The following is a 15,639-nucleotide window of genomic DNA, read 5'->3' as shown; positions in this document are numbered from 1 at the left end:
TTCTCAAAGAACCAACTCTGTTCCATTAATTTTTTGTATTTTTCTCTTTGTTTCTATTTTATCGATTTCAGCTCTCAATTTGATTATTTCCTGGCATCTACTCCTCCTGGGTGACTTTGCTTCTTCTTGTTGTAGAGCTTTCAGGTGTGCTATTAAGTCACTAGTGTGAGATTTCTCCAACTTCTTTATAGTGTGCTTTATATAGTGCTTTCATAGTGTCCCATAAGTTTGGGTATGTGGTATGCTCATTTTCATTGATCTCTAGGAAGTCTTTAATTTCTTTCTTTATTTCTTCCTTAACCCATTGGTGATTCAGTTGAGCATTATTCAGTTTCCATGAGATTGTAGGTTTTCTGTAGTTTCTGTTGTTGTTGAAATCTACCTTTAAACCATGGTGGTCTGATAGAACACAGGAGGTTATTCCAATTGTTTTGTATCTGTTGAGATTTGCTTTGTGGCCATGTATGTGGTTGATTTTAGAGAAGGTTACATGGGGAGCTGAGAAGAAGGTATATTCTTTTTTGTTAGGAGGGAATGTTGTGTAGATATCGATTAAGTCCATTTGAGTCATAACATCATTTAAGTCCTTTATTTCTCTGTTAAGTTTTGGTTTAGCTGATATGTCCAGTGGTGAGAGTGGGGTGTTGAAGTCTCCCATTATGAATGTGTGGGGTTTGATGTGTGATTTAACCTTTAGTAATGTTTCTTTTACATATGTGTGGGCCCTTTGTGTTTGGGACATAAATGTTCAGAATTGAAACTTCATCTTGGTGGATCTTTTCTGTGATGAGTATGTAATGCCCTTCTTGATCTCTTTTGATTGATTTTAGTTTGAAGTCTATTTTGCTGGATATTGGGATGGCTACACCTGCTTACTTCTTAAGACTGTTTGATTGAAAAGTCCTTTCCCAGCCTTTTATTCTTAGGTAGTGTCTATTTTTGTATTTGAGGTGTTTTTCTTTTATGCAGCAGAAAGATGGGTCCTTCTTTCATATCCATTCTGTTAGCCTGTGTCTTTTTATAGGTGAATTAAGTCCATTGATAATAAGGGATATTAATGACCAGTGATTGTTCATTCCTGTTATTTTTTGGTGGTAGAGTGTGTGTTCTTCTCTTCTTTGGGGTTTACTGCTGTGGTTTTATCTATTGCCTGTGTTTTTGAGGGTGTATCTGACTTCCTTAGGTTGGAATTTTCCTTCTAGTGCTTTCTGTAGGGCTGGGTTTGTGGATAAGTATTGTTTAAGTCTGGCTTTGTTTGAAATGTCTTGTTCATGCCATCTATGATGATTGAAAGTTTTGCTGGGTATATTAGTCTAGGCTGGCATCCATGGTCTCTTAATGTCTGCATTACATCTGTCCAGGTCCTTCTGGCTTTTAAAGTCTCCATTGAGAATTCGGGTGTTATTCTGATGGGTTTGCCTTTATAAGTCACTTGGCCTTTTTCCTTTGCTGCTCTTAATATTCTTTCTTTATTCTGTATGTTTAGGTGTTTAATTAATATGTGGTGAGGGGACTTTTGGGGGGGTCTGGTCTGTTTGGTGTTCTATAGGCTTCTTATATCTTCATAGGCATTTCCTTCTTTAAGTTGGGAAAGTTTTCTTCTATGATCTTGTTGAATATATTTTCTGTTCCTTTGAATTGATATTCTTCTCCTTCCTCTATCCCTATTATTTGTAAGTTTGGTCTTTTCATGGTGTCCCAAATTTCTTGGACATTTTGGTTCATGACTTTGTTGGCTTTAGTGTCTTTTTTGACTGATGAATCTGTTTCTTTTACTGTATCTTCAATGCCAAAGATCCTCTCTTCCATGTCTTGAAGTCTGTTGGTTATACTTGCATCTGAAGTTCCTGTTCATTTACTCAGATTTTCTATTTCCAGCATTCCCTCTGTTTGTGTCTTCTTCATTTTTTCTATTTCCCTTTTCAGGTCTTGGACTGTTTCCCTCATCTGTTTCATTGCTTTTTCATGATTTATTGTTTTCTTCTGCTTTATTTTTCCTATCCTCTAGTTTCTTATAGCTTTCTTCCCTTTTTTGGTTTGTCTGTTCCTCAATTTCATTTTTGATTTTTTTCTATATAAGGCTCTAGCCTCTTTTTGATGTTATTCATATGGTTGTTTTATTCTGCTTCTTCCATTTTGTGATGTTCAGGTCTAGCTTTGGAGGTGGGCTAGGTTCTGGTGATGCTGTATTGCTCTTCATTATGTTGTATGTACTTCTGCCTTGACATCTGCCCATCTCCTTATGGATTCATTCTTGGTCTTATCAGTGCTCTTGGTCCAGACAGAGCTGACAGATTCAGGAAGCCTCTCTCTGGTCCAGATGGAAGCTCTGGGCTTGATGGGAGCTGGAGGCTGGTCTCTGATTCTCAGGCAGTGGCTGGCATCCCCTGTGGATGGGTGAGGGGGCAGGGTGTGAAGATTGCAGGGTCTGCCGTGGGTCTTGGAGAAGGGGAACCTTGGGTAGGGTCCTGCCAGATGGCCAGAACCTGGGGCCAAGTTGGGCAGGTCTTCCTAGAATGGCTGGTTCCCAGGGATGGGACCTAGGGGCTGGCCTCCCTGGGTATGACCCCAGGCACTCACCTCTAGTTCAGATGGGAGTTCCAGGCAGGATGGGAGCTGGGGGCTGGTCTCTGAGTCTCAGGAAGTCGCTGGGGTCTAGGGCAGATGGGTGTGTGGGCTGGGTGTGTAGATTGCAGGGTCTGCCAGTGGTCTTGGTGAAGGGGAACCTTCCCATGGGGCCAGCCTGATGGCTAGAACCTGGGGCCAAGTTGGGCAGGTCTTCCCCTGAATGGCTGGTGCCCAGGGATGGGACTTAGGGGCAGGCCTCTCTGGGTATGACCCCAGGGATTCACCTCTGGTCCAGATGGGGTCTCCCACAGGACATGGAGATTGCAGGGTCTGTGGGGGGCCAGGGGGTGGGGGAGGGTGTCTTGGAGAAGGGGAACCTTCCCGGTGGGGGTGGGGGGTGTCCTGCCAGATGGCCAGAACCTGTTGGGCAGGTCTTCCCCAGAATGGCTGGTGCCCAGGGATGTGACCTAGGGGCAGGCCTCTCTGGGTATGACCCCAGGCACTCACCTCTCACACCTTAATTCTTACATAACTCATTCAAACAAACAAAGAAATAAACAATCAAATAAAAAAGATTTGTATTGTTTCCTTATTTGGTTGGACAGGCACTCATAGTCATCATAATTTGGCTTTGAGAAAATTTGTAAATAAAATATCCCATTATGTGTCTCTAGATATATTATAGGTATTGATTCTGATGTGTCCGGTTTTATAGTATCTGAACTACATTGCCTACTACAATGTTGTGTGTTGGATTTGAAAGGGGTTTAGGTTTAGAAAGTGTGCAAACTTATTTTGAAGTGATATTTTACGTTGTTCAAGTAGAGTTGAATCAAGAGTTAATATTCTATTTTCACAGTGATGAGAAAATTATGCTCAGAGAACAGAGCAAATGGGATGAATTTTTAGCTACTGTCCTGTTCCACTAGATCAGAGGCGAGCAATGAAATTGCAAGCCAACTTCTACCAGGCCTAACTTGAACATTACAAAAACATCAACCAAAAGGGTAGGCAAGACTAAAAACAACCCAATATGTGCTATATTCCAGACATGCAAATCGTAATGCAGAAATGAAACTTGTAAACAGTGAGGCAGCAGGACTCCAAATGATACAATCATAGGCTTATGTTACAGTGAACTCAATGACATACTAAACAAAGACTGCAAAGAATAATTGTAGGGATGTTCAAAAAATCAAAGAGCAAAAAAAAAAAATCACCTCTAATGACAATCCAATTAGATCACAAACACTTGCAAATAATAAGGAATAGGGTGAAGATGTGACAAAAATTCAATAAAGGTACAATAACAATGAAGAATTCGTACTAACATTCTGAAAATGAAAGACACAACAATTCAAATAACAAACTGTGTAAAACGTCTTACTAAGAGAATATCTCAAGTAGAAGAGGTCTATTGTGACTTGAAACAAGACAGATGAATTATAATTCAAACTGTGACAAAGATAAAACAATAAGGAAGGATGAAGAAAACACAAGAGACTTAGGGGACATCAGTAAAAGACCAAATTAAGAAAGCACAGGCACAAGAGCAGGACAACATGTGGAAGGATCAAAGGTATTTCTAATAAAATGACAGCCAAAATTTTACCAAATGCTGGGGGAAATATGGCCATCCAGATAGAGGAGGCAGTCAGAGTGCCTAACAGACAGGTTAAGAAAAGGATATTTTGAATTTTGAATATTACTTAAAATCTGAATTAGGGAGAATAAAGACCAATTTTAGGTTACAAGAGAGAAGGTCAATTTCATTGAAACTCCCCATCATAATCACAGTAGCTTTATTCATAGACACTTTAAAAGTAGAGAGTATCAATTATGTTTTTAAAACAGAGACAAAATTTCCAACTTCAATTACTATACACAACAAAGCAATCGTTCATAATTTCAGGAAGATAGAAAAATTTGCAATGGTGAACACAAATTACAGGAATATATAGCTACTGCAACATCACTAAGGAAGACACTTCCAGAAGTGTCTTTACATGTCACACTTCTTCACACTGAATATTAAGATAAACAGTAGATGTTACAGGAATGTGTAGACTACACTAGATCACTAGACAGAAAAGCAAAGGTTTGAAATACATCAAAACTTACAAAAACAGAAATTGACAATAATCACCAAATGACTTTCATTAATAACTGAATTTGAAGAATCCCACTCTCTAATCAAAGGAAACAGACAAGAAATTAAAAAAACAATACTATGTTGCTCAAAAGGTAAACACTGCACTCATAAAAAAGAATAGAGTCTCCGCAGTACAGGAAAAAGACCATCCCAGGTAAAGTGAATCAGAAAGAAGAAAACTGTACTCCAATCAATGAACATGGATGGAGAAATTCTCAAGTAAATACTAGGAAACAGGTCTCAACAGTACATCAGAAAGATCAGTTCCTATACACAAGATGACTTTATTACAGGCATGTAAGGCTGGTTCAACATATGCAAATTAATCAAGTTTAATATGTCCCATAAATATATGCTAGGATAGAAATTGTAGGCTCATTGAAAAAGATACAGAAAAGGTCTTGAGCAATGTCCAGCATCCCTTCAGATAAAACAAATGAAGAAACATAAAAAAAAAAACTTGAAAAATAAAAACGACATTTCTTGACAAAATAAGTTTGTATAAGACAAAACATAGACAACATTGTACTATATGGAGAGAAACTCAAAGCATTTCCACTAAATTCAGAAATGGAACCAAGTGTGGTGGTGCTTCCCAGAATTGATGGGCAACTAAAAAATTAGGTCACCAATATGACTAGAGGCCAATTAAACAGAGACAATTTCTCAATTAAGTTTCTCTATTTTCTTGTATCTCTGCTCTGTGTCAAGTTGACAAAGCTAAGCTACACAATGGGTGGGTAGGGTGTTCAGTTCAGGCATTCCAGTGGTGACACAACATATATTCCTAGATCTTCCTGAACTTTTAATAGTTCAGAAGCACCTCAATGTTTCATCAATTTGTTCTCATACATTCATGTGTGGCCTTGTATAAAGTACTGAAAGAAATGTGTTCACTCAGGTCATGTATAGAAAGAAATCTTGTTAACTTCTCAACATGATGAGATGCTATAACTATTAAAGGAGTAGTCAAACTCCTGGCCCAGCATCTGTCTGATTTTCCTCAGATGCCCTCTGCTGTGTGCAGTATTGATTGTCACCCTGGATTCAGAAAATTCCAACAAGAAGGAATGGCAGCCTGCTGTTTTGATTGCACCCCCTGCCCAGCAAATGAGATTTCCAATGAGACAGGTAAGTGTTTACTGCAGGCAGAAATCCTTCAGATTGACTTTCTTCTGCTATCCACCCTGCACTTTCGAAGGTACCTGGAAGGGTGCTGCACTGCTGTGTGGTATCCACCAGAGAAGACTGCTCAGACATAGGTTTAAGCCAAATAAAGTCATCATTAACTGGATGTCAACTACAGTTGATGTGCAGGACCCCAGTGTAGCACTGAGTCTTTCTCAGGGTGAGATTTGAAGCAAAAGAAGCATGTTCTGGGTTGACATACTTTAGTTACCAAGAACAGTGAGTCAAAAGCAGATCCACAGAAGCTAAAAAGCAAAGTTAGTACATTTTGAGACTTTCCCAGAACTAAAAGGACTATGATGGATTACGCCTTTGCTTCAGTTTGGCAGGTGGTGCTGCTAGGTGGTGAGTTTTATGGTCTGAGTGGTACTTCTATCATGGAGTCAGTTGAGCTAGGAAGGGTCTGAGGACCTACTAAGTTCTGCTGTGGGATGTTCTGTATGGCAAATGTGTTGCTCTGATTGGTTAGTAAATAAAACACTGATTGGTCAGTAGTCAGGCAAGAGGAAGTATAGGCGGGACAAGGAGGAGAAGAATTCTGGGAAGTGGAAGGCTAAGTCAAAGACACTGCCAGCTGCCGTCATGACAAACAGCATGTGAAGACGCCGGTAAGCCACAAGCCATGTGGCAAGGTATAGATTTATAGAAATGGATTAATTTAAGATGTAAGAACTAGATAGCTAGAAGCCTGAGCCATTAGGCCAAACAGTTTAAGCAATATAAGTCTCTGTGTTTACTTGGTTGGGTCTGAGTGGCTGTGGGATTGGCAAGTGACAAAGATTTGTCCTGACTGTGGGCAAGGCCCGAAAACTCTAACTACAAAGTTCTGTGACCCTTTTACAGCACATATACCCTTGACTCACTGTAAAATCATTGCTGGTAGTATTTTGTGAAAGAAAGTGTTTTGAAAAATCAAACAGCCATGTGAGGGAATTCTACACTATATCTGTCCCAATGATTATATCCCTGTAAAGGTACATGTAGACTAGATTGGAGTCATGAGTGTTTGTAAATATTTGGTTATTCATTTATCCTCCTTGAATGTATGAATGTATTTCTGTGTGAGTTTATGTGCAGGAGATTGTGGAGGCCAAAATAGTGCATACAAGCCCCTAGACCTTGATTTATAGACAGGTATAAGCTTCCACATGGATGCTGAGTCCAAATACTTGTTCTCTCAAGAGCTGTAAGCACTCTTTATTTTTTTTCATTTTTCTTTATTAAGAAATTTTCTACTCACTCCACATACTATCCACAGATTCCTGCATCTCCCTCCTCCCATCCCCAGCCCTCTTTCCTAAGCCACCCCACATCCCCACATCCCCCAAATCGAGGTCTCCCATGGAGAGTCAGCAGAGCCCAGCACACTGAGCCTAGGCAGGTCCAAGTTTCTTCCCATTGCATCAAGGCTTTACAAGGTGTCACATTATAGGCACCAGATTCCAGAAGCCTGCCCATAGACCAGGGACAGATCCCAATCCCCCTGCCTGGTTCCCCCCAAACAGTTTGAGCCAAACAACCATCTTCTGTATCCATAAAGCCTAGTCCAGTCCCATGGGGGCTCCACAGTCACTAGTCCACAGTTCATGGGCTTCCACTAGTGTGGCCGGTCATCTCTGCAAGTCTTCCCATCATGATCTCGAAGTCCCTTGCCTGCAGAATCTCTCCTCTCTCTCATCAATTGGATTCCAGGTGCTCAGCCTGGTGCCTGGCCATGGATCTCTGTATCTGACTCCATCAGTCACTGGACAAAGGCTCTTTGATGACAGCTAGGTTATTTGCTAGGCTGGTCACTAGAGTAGACCAGTCCAGGCACCCTCTGGACCTTGCCAGCAAACCAAGGTGGGGTTAACCTTGTGGATTTCTGAGAGCCTCATCAGCACCCTGCCTCTTCCTATTCCCATGATGTCCTCATCTATCATGGTATTGTCCTCTCTGCCCTCCCACTCTGTCCCTGTTCCAGCTTGACCCTCCCATTTCCCTATGTTCTCATTCCCTACTCCTCGCCATCTGCCATGCCCCCACACCCTGTCTGCTCATGTAGATCTCATCCACTTCTCCTTAACACGCTCATCCATGAGTTCCTAATAGGGTCTTTCCCTGTTAACTAGCCCCTCTGCTGTTGTGGGTTGCAGTCTGGCCATCCCTTCCCTCACATTTAGTATCCACTTATAAGTGAGTAAATACTATGTCCTTCTGAGTCTGGGTTACCTCACTCAAGATGATATCTTCTAGTTCCTTCCATTTGCCTGCAAATTTCATGATATCATTGTTTTTTATTGCTGCGTAGTACTCCATTGTGTATATGTGCCATATTTTCTTTATCCATTCTTCAGTTAAGGGACATCTTGGTGTTTTCAGGTTCTGGCTATTACACATAATGCTGAAATGAACATAGTTGAGCATTTGTCCTTGTGGTAAGATGGAGCATTCCTTGGGTATATACCCAAGAGTGGTATAGCTGGGTCTTGAGGAAGACTTATTCCCAATTTTCTGAGGAACCGCCATACTGATTTCCAGAGTGTCTGTACAAGTTTGCATTCCCACCAACAGTGGATGAGTGTTCCCCTTGCTACACATCCTGTCCAACATAACCTGTCTTCAGTGTTTTTGATCTTAGTCATTCTGACAAGTGTAAGATGGTATCTCAGAATTGTTTTGATTTGCATTTCCCTGATGACTAAGGATGTTGAGCAATTCCTTAAATGCCTTTCAGCCATTTGAGATTCTTCTATTGAGAATTCTCTGTTAAGCTTTGTAGCCCATTTTTTATTGGATTATTCAGTATTTTGATGTCTAGTTTTTTGAGTTCTTTATATATTTTAGAGATCAGCCCTCTGTCAGATGTGGGGTTGGTGAAGATCTTTTCCCTTTCTGTAGGCTGTCGTTTGGTCTTATTGAACCATGTCCTTTGCTCTACAAAAGCTTCTCAGTTTCAGGAGATCCCATTTATTAATTGTTGCTCTCAGTGTCTGTGCTACTGGTAAGCACTCTTAACTGTTGAGTAATCTCCTGCCACTGAATGCTGTGGAATGTTCTGCATGGCCAATATGTTAATAAGTAAAACATTGATTTTTTACTTTAGTAGCCAGACAGGAAGTATAGTCAGGACTAACAGAGAGGAGAATTAAGGGAACAGGAAGGGAAGGAGGAGACTGCCTGCAACCACTGCCAGGACAAGGAAGATGTAAGGTACCAGTAAGCCACAAGCCATGTGGCAAAGTATAGATTAATAGAAATGGGCTAAGTATAAGAGCAAGAGCTAGATAATGATAGGCCTGAGCTAATGGCCAAGCAGTTTAAATAATATAAGCATCTGTATGTTTATATTATAAATGGGCTAAGGAATTCAAGGGCTTGGCGGGACCCGGAGAGAAAACTCCAACTACAACTGAAGTCATGAATCCTACACAATTTGTTCTTGCCACTGCCCACAGACATTTCTGACAAAGAGATATTGAGTTACCATGTGTTGTGATGGTAAATAAGTATTGTGTGGTGGTGGGCATGCTGTTTATACAGCATTTGATGAATGGCTATGATTTTGTGTTGTTATTTAGCTGACAGGTGCATGAGGAAGACAGCATGAAGATGGGAATTCAGAGTGGTACTATAAGGCTGCAATGGGAACCTACTAAGGAAACTTTGGGAGGATGCAAGTGCTGTTACTTCCATTAGAGGGAGGTTTTCAGAGAGTTTTGACTGATGCCATTGTAGGTTGTGGTGACTAAAGAGTAGTAACTGTGGGTAAAATTACTAGAAACAGCTAAACATGAGACAACACTTGATTTCATATAAAAAAATGGGGAAAAGTGTGGACACTTGATGTAGAGAAAGATAGGTGTCTCATTTAAGATTTTTATACACAGTAGCAATGAATGTCACCATAATATAGATAAAATAGTTTTTTTTGGTTTTTTTCTTTGTTTTTTGGTTTTTCGAGACAGGGTTTCTCTGTGTAGCTTTGGAGCATGTCCTGGAACTCACTCTGTAGCCCAGGATGGCCTCGAACTCACAGAGACCCGCCTGCCTCTGCCTCCCAAGTGCTGGGATTAAAGACGTGCACCACCACCACCTGGCTAAAATAGTTTTGTAGTGAAAAGAAACAGCTACAATGATTCCAATGATAGTTTGGCATACATAATCCATATAAGTCAACTGGTTATTGATTTGGAGATGGCCAAATTCAAAGGAGAGTCCAGATTTGTTTTTGGCTTTTATTGCCAGTCCTTGTCTATAATGCAAAGAACACTTAAAAAAGACATTTGGGGTGTTGGGGAGATGTCTCAGCAGTTAAGAGCATGGGATGCTCTTCCAGAGGTCCTGTGTTCAATTTTCCAAAACCACATAGTGGCTCACAACTATCTACAATGAGATTTGCTGTCCTCTTCTTGTGTGCAGGCATACATGCAGGCTGAGCACTGTATACATAATAAATAACTAAATCTTTTTTAAAAAAACACGATATTTAGGGTCAATGAGAAGAGTTAGCAGGTAAATCTCTTGCCACAAGTTTGATGACCTGAACTCATTGCAGGAAGCCCATTGAAATGAGATGGAGCCAACTCCTACAAGATGCCTTCTTGACAACTTGCACTTTACACACACACACACACACACACACACACACACACACAACACTCACACACATGTGTAAAAAATAAACAGATTGTAATAAAATTGATTTAAGATAATAACTATAAAGGGCATTTATATTAATAATTACCAACAAAAATAAACAAACTTTTATGTTTATGAATATTTGAATTAGGCATATATAGAGGGTAGTAAGTCCATACAGGGCCAGGTCCATGTGAAGGCCACAAGAGGCATCTGATGCCCTTTGTACCAGAATTACAGGTAGTAAAATGGCACTTCATATGTTCTGGGAACTGGACTTAGGCCCCCTGTAAGAGCAGACCATGTTCTTAACAGCATAGCCATCTTTACAGCCCCTTAAAGAACAACAACAAAAAAGTAACCATAGCTGGCCATAAATTCTAGGTTGGTTTTATTCAAAGAATGACTTAAAATCCTGGAAGCACATCATTGCTCTCCATTATCCACAATTTAGCACAATTACAATCATATTTCACTTACTTGCTGTGGTGGAAATTACAACTTATGAATGAGTTATTATTGTTCAATTCAAATATTCTGTGTTACCACTCTCACTTGGGAGTTCTCATGTTGTCTTGTTCATGCTGTTTTACCAATAACTCCTTCACCATTGAGTACATTAGTAGAACCCAGGTCTGTTGGAGTCCACAGAGGTTTCCTAGTGATATCTGAGCTTGCATTACCAGCAGGGCTGCATAAGAGGATGATTGGACCTCGGGCCTGGGTACTAGCTGTTTGGTAGGGTCTACATTTAGTTGTATCTAGTAATGGGGTGGTCTTTTGCCTCCCCCCTTGGCACTGATATAAGAACCCTTTGGAATAAAGTTCTGGGCTGGTGGATTAGGATCTAGGCTCCTCTGAGGCTATCCTGTGTTTCTGTCTCTCTCTCTCTTCCCTCTATACTTGTATCTAAATCACTTATCCCTCACTCCCCAAGAACACCCAGGGGGAAAGTCCCCACAGAGGTCTCATGTAGAAAGAAATTAGGGAAGGAAGTAGGTGCTCTGTGCTCACAAAGGTGGTGATATAAGATACAAGACTTCTGGGTGTTACATATGTATAGTTTTCTACCTTAATAGTAGGATTATTTCATTTTATAAACTATTTAGTGTCCCTGTTCCCTGATGAGGACACAACTAAGGGCATTATATTTGATTAATTTTTCTTGAGAATTTCATACATCATTATAAAACCTCTCTCTCTCCCAATTCTATTGCCCACACATCACATGCAAGAAAAAAACTGTCAAACTCATGAGCTCTTTTTCATTTACTATTTTCAAACACTCATTTTCATTTACTGCTTTCACATACATATGCACTTGCACACACACACACAATAGATTCAATTAGGTGTTGCTTAGCTACTCATGTGTTTGGTGATGATCATATGGGAATTAAATAAAAGCTATAAGAGCTTTCATCTTGGATAAGACCAAGTCTCCATCTCTCATGAGGGCATCACTTCTAATCCAGACAGGAAGATTCATGTAATAATGTATCAATAGGATCTGTGTTTGTCCTTGAAGAAGATAGGCATTATGAAATGGAAGCATTGCTCTTCAGAAAAGTCTCAATTACATTTTTATCAATAAAGTATGTGGATGTTGTAAAGTTTCCAAAACACACTGGCGTGGCCTGTCCATAAGAAATGCTGAAGTTGCACTAACAATACCTTTGCTTTCTGTATCAGATATGGATCAGTGTATGAAGTGTCCAGAGGACCAGTATGCCAATGCAGAGCAGAACCACTGCCTCTACAAAGATGTGATCTTTCTGGCCTTTGATGACCCATTGGGGATGACACTGTCCTGTATGGCCTTGTGTTTGTCTGCATTCACAGTTCTGGTTCTTGGGATCTTTGTGAAGCACCAAGACACTCCCATTGTGAAAGCCAATAACCTCACTCTCAGCTACATCCTGCTCATCTCCCTCATCTTCTGTTTCCTCTGTTCCTTGCTCTTCATTGGCCATCCCAACTCAGTCACCTGCATCCTGCAGCAAATAACATATGGAGTTTCATTCACTGTGGCTGTTTCCACTGTGTTGGCCAAGACAATTACTGTGGTTTTGGCTTTCAAAGTCACTACTCCTGGAAGAAGGATGAAGTGGCTCCTGATATCAGGGGCACATAACTACATCATTCCCATCTGCACCATCATCCAAATTATTCTCTGTGCAATCTGGCTGGGAACATCTCCTCCTTCTGTTGACATTGATGCACACTCTGAGCATGGCCACATCATCATTGTGTGCAACAAGGGATCAGTAACTGCTTTCTACTCTGTCCTAGGATACCTTTGCTCTCTGGCCCTAGGGAGCTTCACTATGGCTTTCTTGGCCAGGAATCTCCCTGACACATTCAATGAAGCCAAATTCTTGACATTCAGCATGCTGTTGTTCTGCAGTGTCTGGGTCACTTTTCTCCCTGTCTATCACAGCACCAAGGGCAAGGTCATGGTGGCTGTGGAGGTCTTCTCCATCTTAGCCTCCAGTGCTGGCTTACTGGTATGCATCTTTGTCCCCAAGTGCTACATCATTTTGCTAAGACCAGAGAGAAATTCTCCACAAAAGTTAAGGGAGAAAACATTTTCCAGAACTCATATTTCATAAATTTTAACTGACGAATATAATGGTGGTACAGAACCACCTATTAGGATACAATGCAAGGTTATTCATTAGCTAGTGACACTCACTGTTTCTTCTAATGGTGTTGCTTATCAGTGTCATGAATACTACTTTTATCTATATTGTCTCCCATAAACTTCCACTCAGCCACCTATTTTTACGGGACTTGGGTTTTGGACATTAGTTAAGAGTGGAAGTGTTCTCTTTGTCTCTAGTATGTAATAAGATTTGAAATTAACTCAGAGGTTTCTTTTTGATGTCTTAGTGAATGTAAGACTTTGACAGCAATTGACTATGGGAGAAGTTGAAGGAAGCTTGTGACCTCATCTTTGCAGATGAAGGCAACACAATGCTACCCCTTGTAGGGGGAAGACTAGAGAATCCTGATGCATCCTGGGAGTTAGAGAAGTAGAACTTAGGAGCAAGAGGGATGTTTCAATAAACAGATCTTGCAGAATCTGGAGAGATGTCTCAATAGACAAAATCATGTACCGCTCATGTAAAGTGGCAAAGTTCAATACACAGACATCATAAAATGTAGTTCACACTGTAGATGTAACCAATCGTCTTATTAAATAAGAAACAGAACCAATGCAAAGAAGAAAGCCAAGAGGTCAGAGCTAAGAGCTAAAACCTTAACCTTCCTCCTGCGGTGGTCCTACCTCTCTGAAAAGAAAGTTACTTCCTGTGTTAAAGTCTTTATATAGACTTTTGGTTCTGCCTTCTCATTGGTTGTAAACCCAACCACATGACCACTTCATCACTGCCTGTCTGTATAGACCTCCAGGTCTTCTATGATTGGTATTGAGATTAAACGCATGTGTCTCCAATGCTGGCTGTATCCCTGAACACACAGAGATCTACCTAGCTCTGCCTACCAAGTACTGGGATTACAAGCATACGCCACCATCGCCCAGCTTTCCTGTGGCTTGCTAATAGCTCTGACCCCCCAGGCAACTTTATTTATTAACATACAAATAACATTTTAGTACAAAATAAAATATCACCTTATTTCCCCTTTTCTATTTTAATACAAAGAAAAAAGGAAAAAGCTTATAACTTATTGCAAGCTTTTTGCCAAGGTTCACTTTCTATTCATAATTTTTCAATGTCCTCCTTAGTTAAAGGTATGACAATTTCTGCTGGGTCTATTCTTGCTAATTGACGAAGTCTCATTTTCCTTTCCAAGTTAAGTCAGAGATTTTTTCCACATAAGTTTTTAATTTTTTATTTGGTTTATTTGGTAAAAATATCCATTCCAATATAATATCTTCTCTCTGCATTAATATTCCTGTTGGAGAATGCCTAGAAGGTAAAATAACCAAAATGCAATCCAGCTTTGGATCAATACGATCTACGTGCCCTTCATGTACTTTCTTTTCTACCAAGGCCAATTCTTTCTCAGCTTCAGGTGATAATTCTCTTGGACTATTTAAGTCCTTGTCACCTTCTAAGGTTTTAAACAAATTATTCAGTTCATCATTTTTTACCCCAACAATAGTTCTTAGATGAGAAATGTCTCCAAATAATCTTTGAAAGTCATTAAGAGTCTGTAGTCGATCTCTCCTAATTTGCACCTTTTGAGGTCTAATTTTTTGTAGCTCTATTTTATATCCTAAATAATTAATAGAATCTCCTCTTTGCATCTTTTCAGGAGCAATTTGTAATCCCCAGCAAGGCAAAATTTTCTTTACGTCTTCAAACATTCTTTCTAAAGTATCTGCATTTGAGTCAGCTAGTAAAATATCATCCATATAATGATAAATTATAGATTTAGGAAATTTTATACATATCACTTTCAATGGCTGTTGTACAAAATATTGGCACAGAGTTGGGCTAGTCAACATTCCCTGTGGGAGGACTCTCCATTGAAATCTTTTAGCCGGTTGAGAATTATTATAAGTAGGCACCGTGAAAGCAAATCTTTCTCTGTCTTTTTCTTGTAAGTGTATTGAAAAGAAACAGTCTTTTAAATCAATAACTATGAGAGGCCATCCTTTTGGTAACAGAGTAGGCAAAGGAATTCCAGATTGTAGAGAGCCCATTGGCTGAATTACTTTGTTAATTGCTCTAAGGTCTGTTACCATTCTCCATTTACCAGATTTCTTTTTAATAACAAATACAGGAAAATTCCAAGGGCTGGTTGATTCTTCAGTATGCTGAGCATTTAACTGTTCTTCTACCAGCTCTTCTAAAGCCTGGAGTTTCTCTGTTGTTAAAGGTCATTGCTGAACCCATACAGTCTTGTCTGTTGACCATTTTAAAGGTAGAGCTGTTGGTGTTTTTACATTAATTCCTCTGAGTACCCTTTGGGTTACATCCTGCTGGTAATGGTGTTTGATTGTAGAATGAACAAGTAGGACGTTTCTTTACTATTTCTTTGGCTTGTTGCCAGGTTATGGAAAAATCCTTTTTTAAACCTTCACTATTGACATGATGTTTTTTATGAAATTCTGAGGCCTCCAGTACATTTCCTATCAATAA

At 40.0% G+C, this 15,639-nt stretch overlaps 1 protein-coding gene across 5 annotated transcripts in view; it reads left to right on the top strand.

Moving 5' to 3' along the window:
- Nucleotides 1-13,140, top strand: part of LOC128095647 (vomeronasal type-2 receptor 116-like) — a 29,802-nt gene extending 16,662 nt beyond the window's left edge. For all 5 annotated transcript variants that reach the window (XM_052714809.1, XM_052714811.1, XM_052714808.1 and 2 more), the window contains 2 exons: nt 5,728-5,851; nt 12,221-13,140. In XM_052714809.1, the coding sequence (XP_052570769.1) occupies nt 5,728-5,851; nt 12,221-13,140 (1,044 nt within the window). The remainder of the gene's footprint in view (nt 1-5,727; nt 5,852-12,220) is intronic.
- Nucleotides 13,141-15,639: the final 2,499 nt, after the last annotated feature.

This window comes from Peromyscus californicus, unplaced genomic scaffold (genome assembly GCF_007827085.1).
Source record: "Peromyscus californicus insignis strain IS unplaced genomic scaffold, ASM782708v3 Scaffold_4__1_contigs__length_199733344, whole genome shotgun sequence".
Lineage (NCBI taxonomy): Eukaryota > Metazoa > Chordata > Mammalia > Rodentia > Cricetidae > Peromyscus > Peromyscus californicus.
This window is presented reverse-complemented; position numbering and strand designations above follow the sequence as displayed.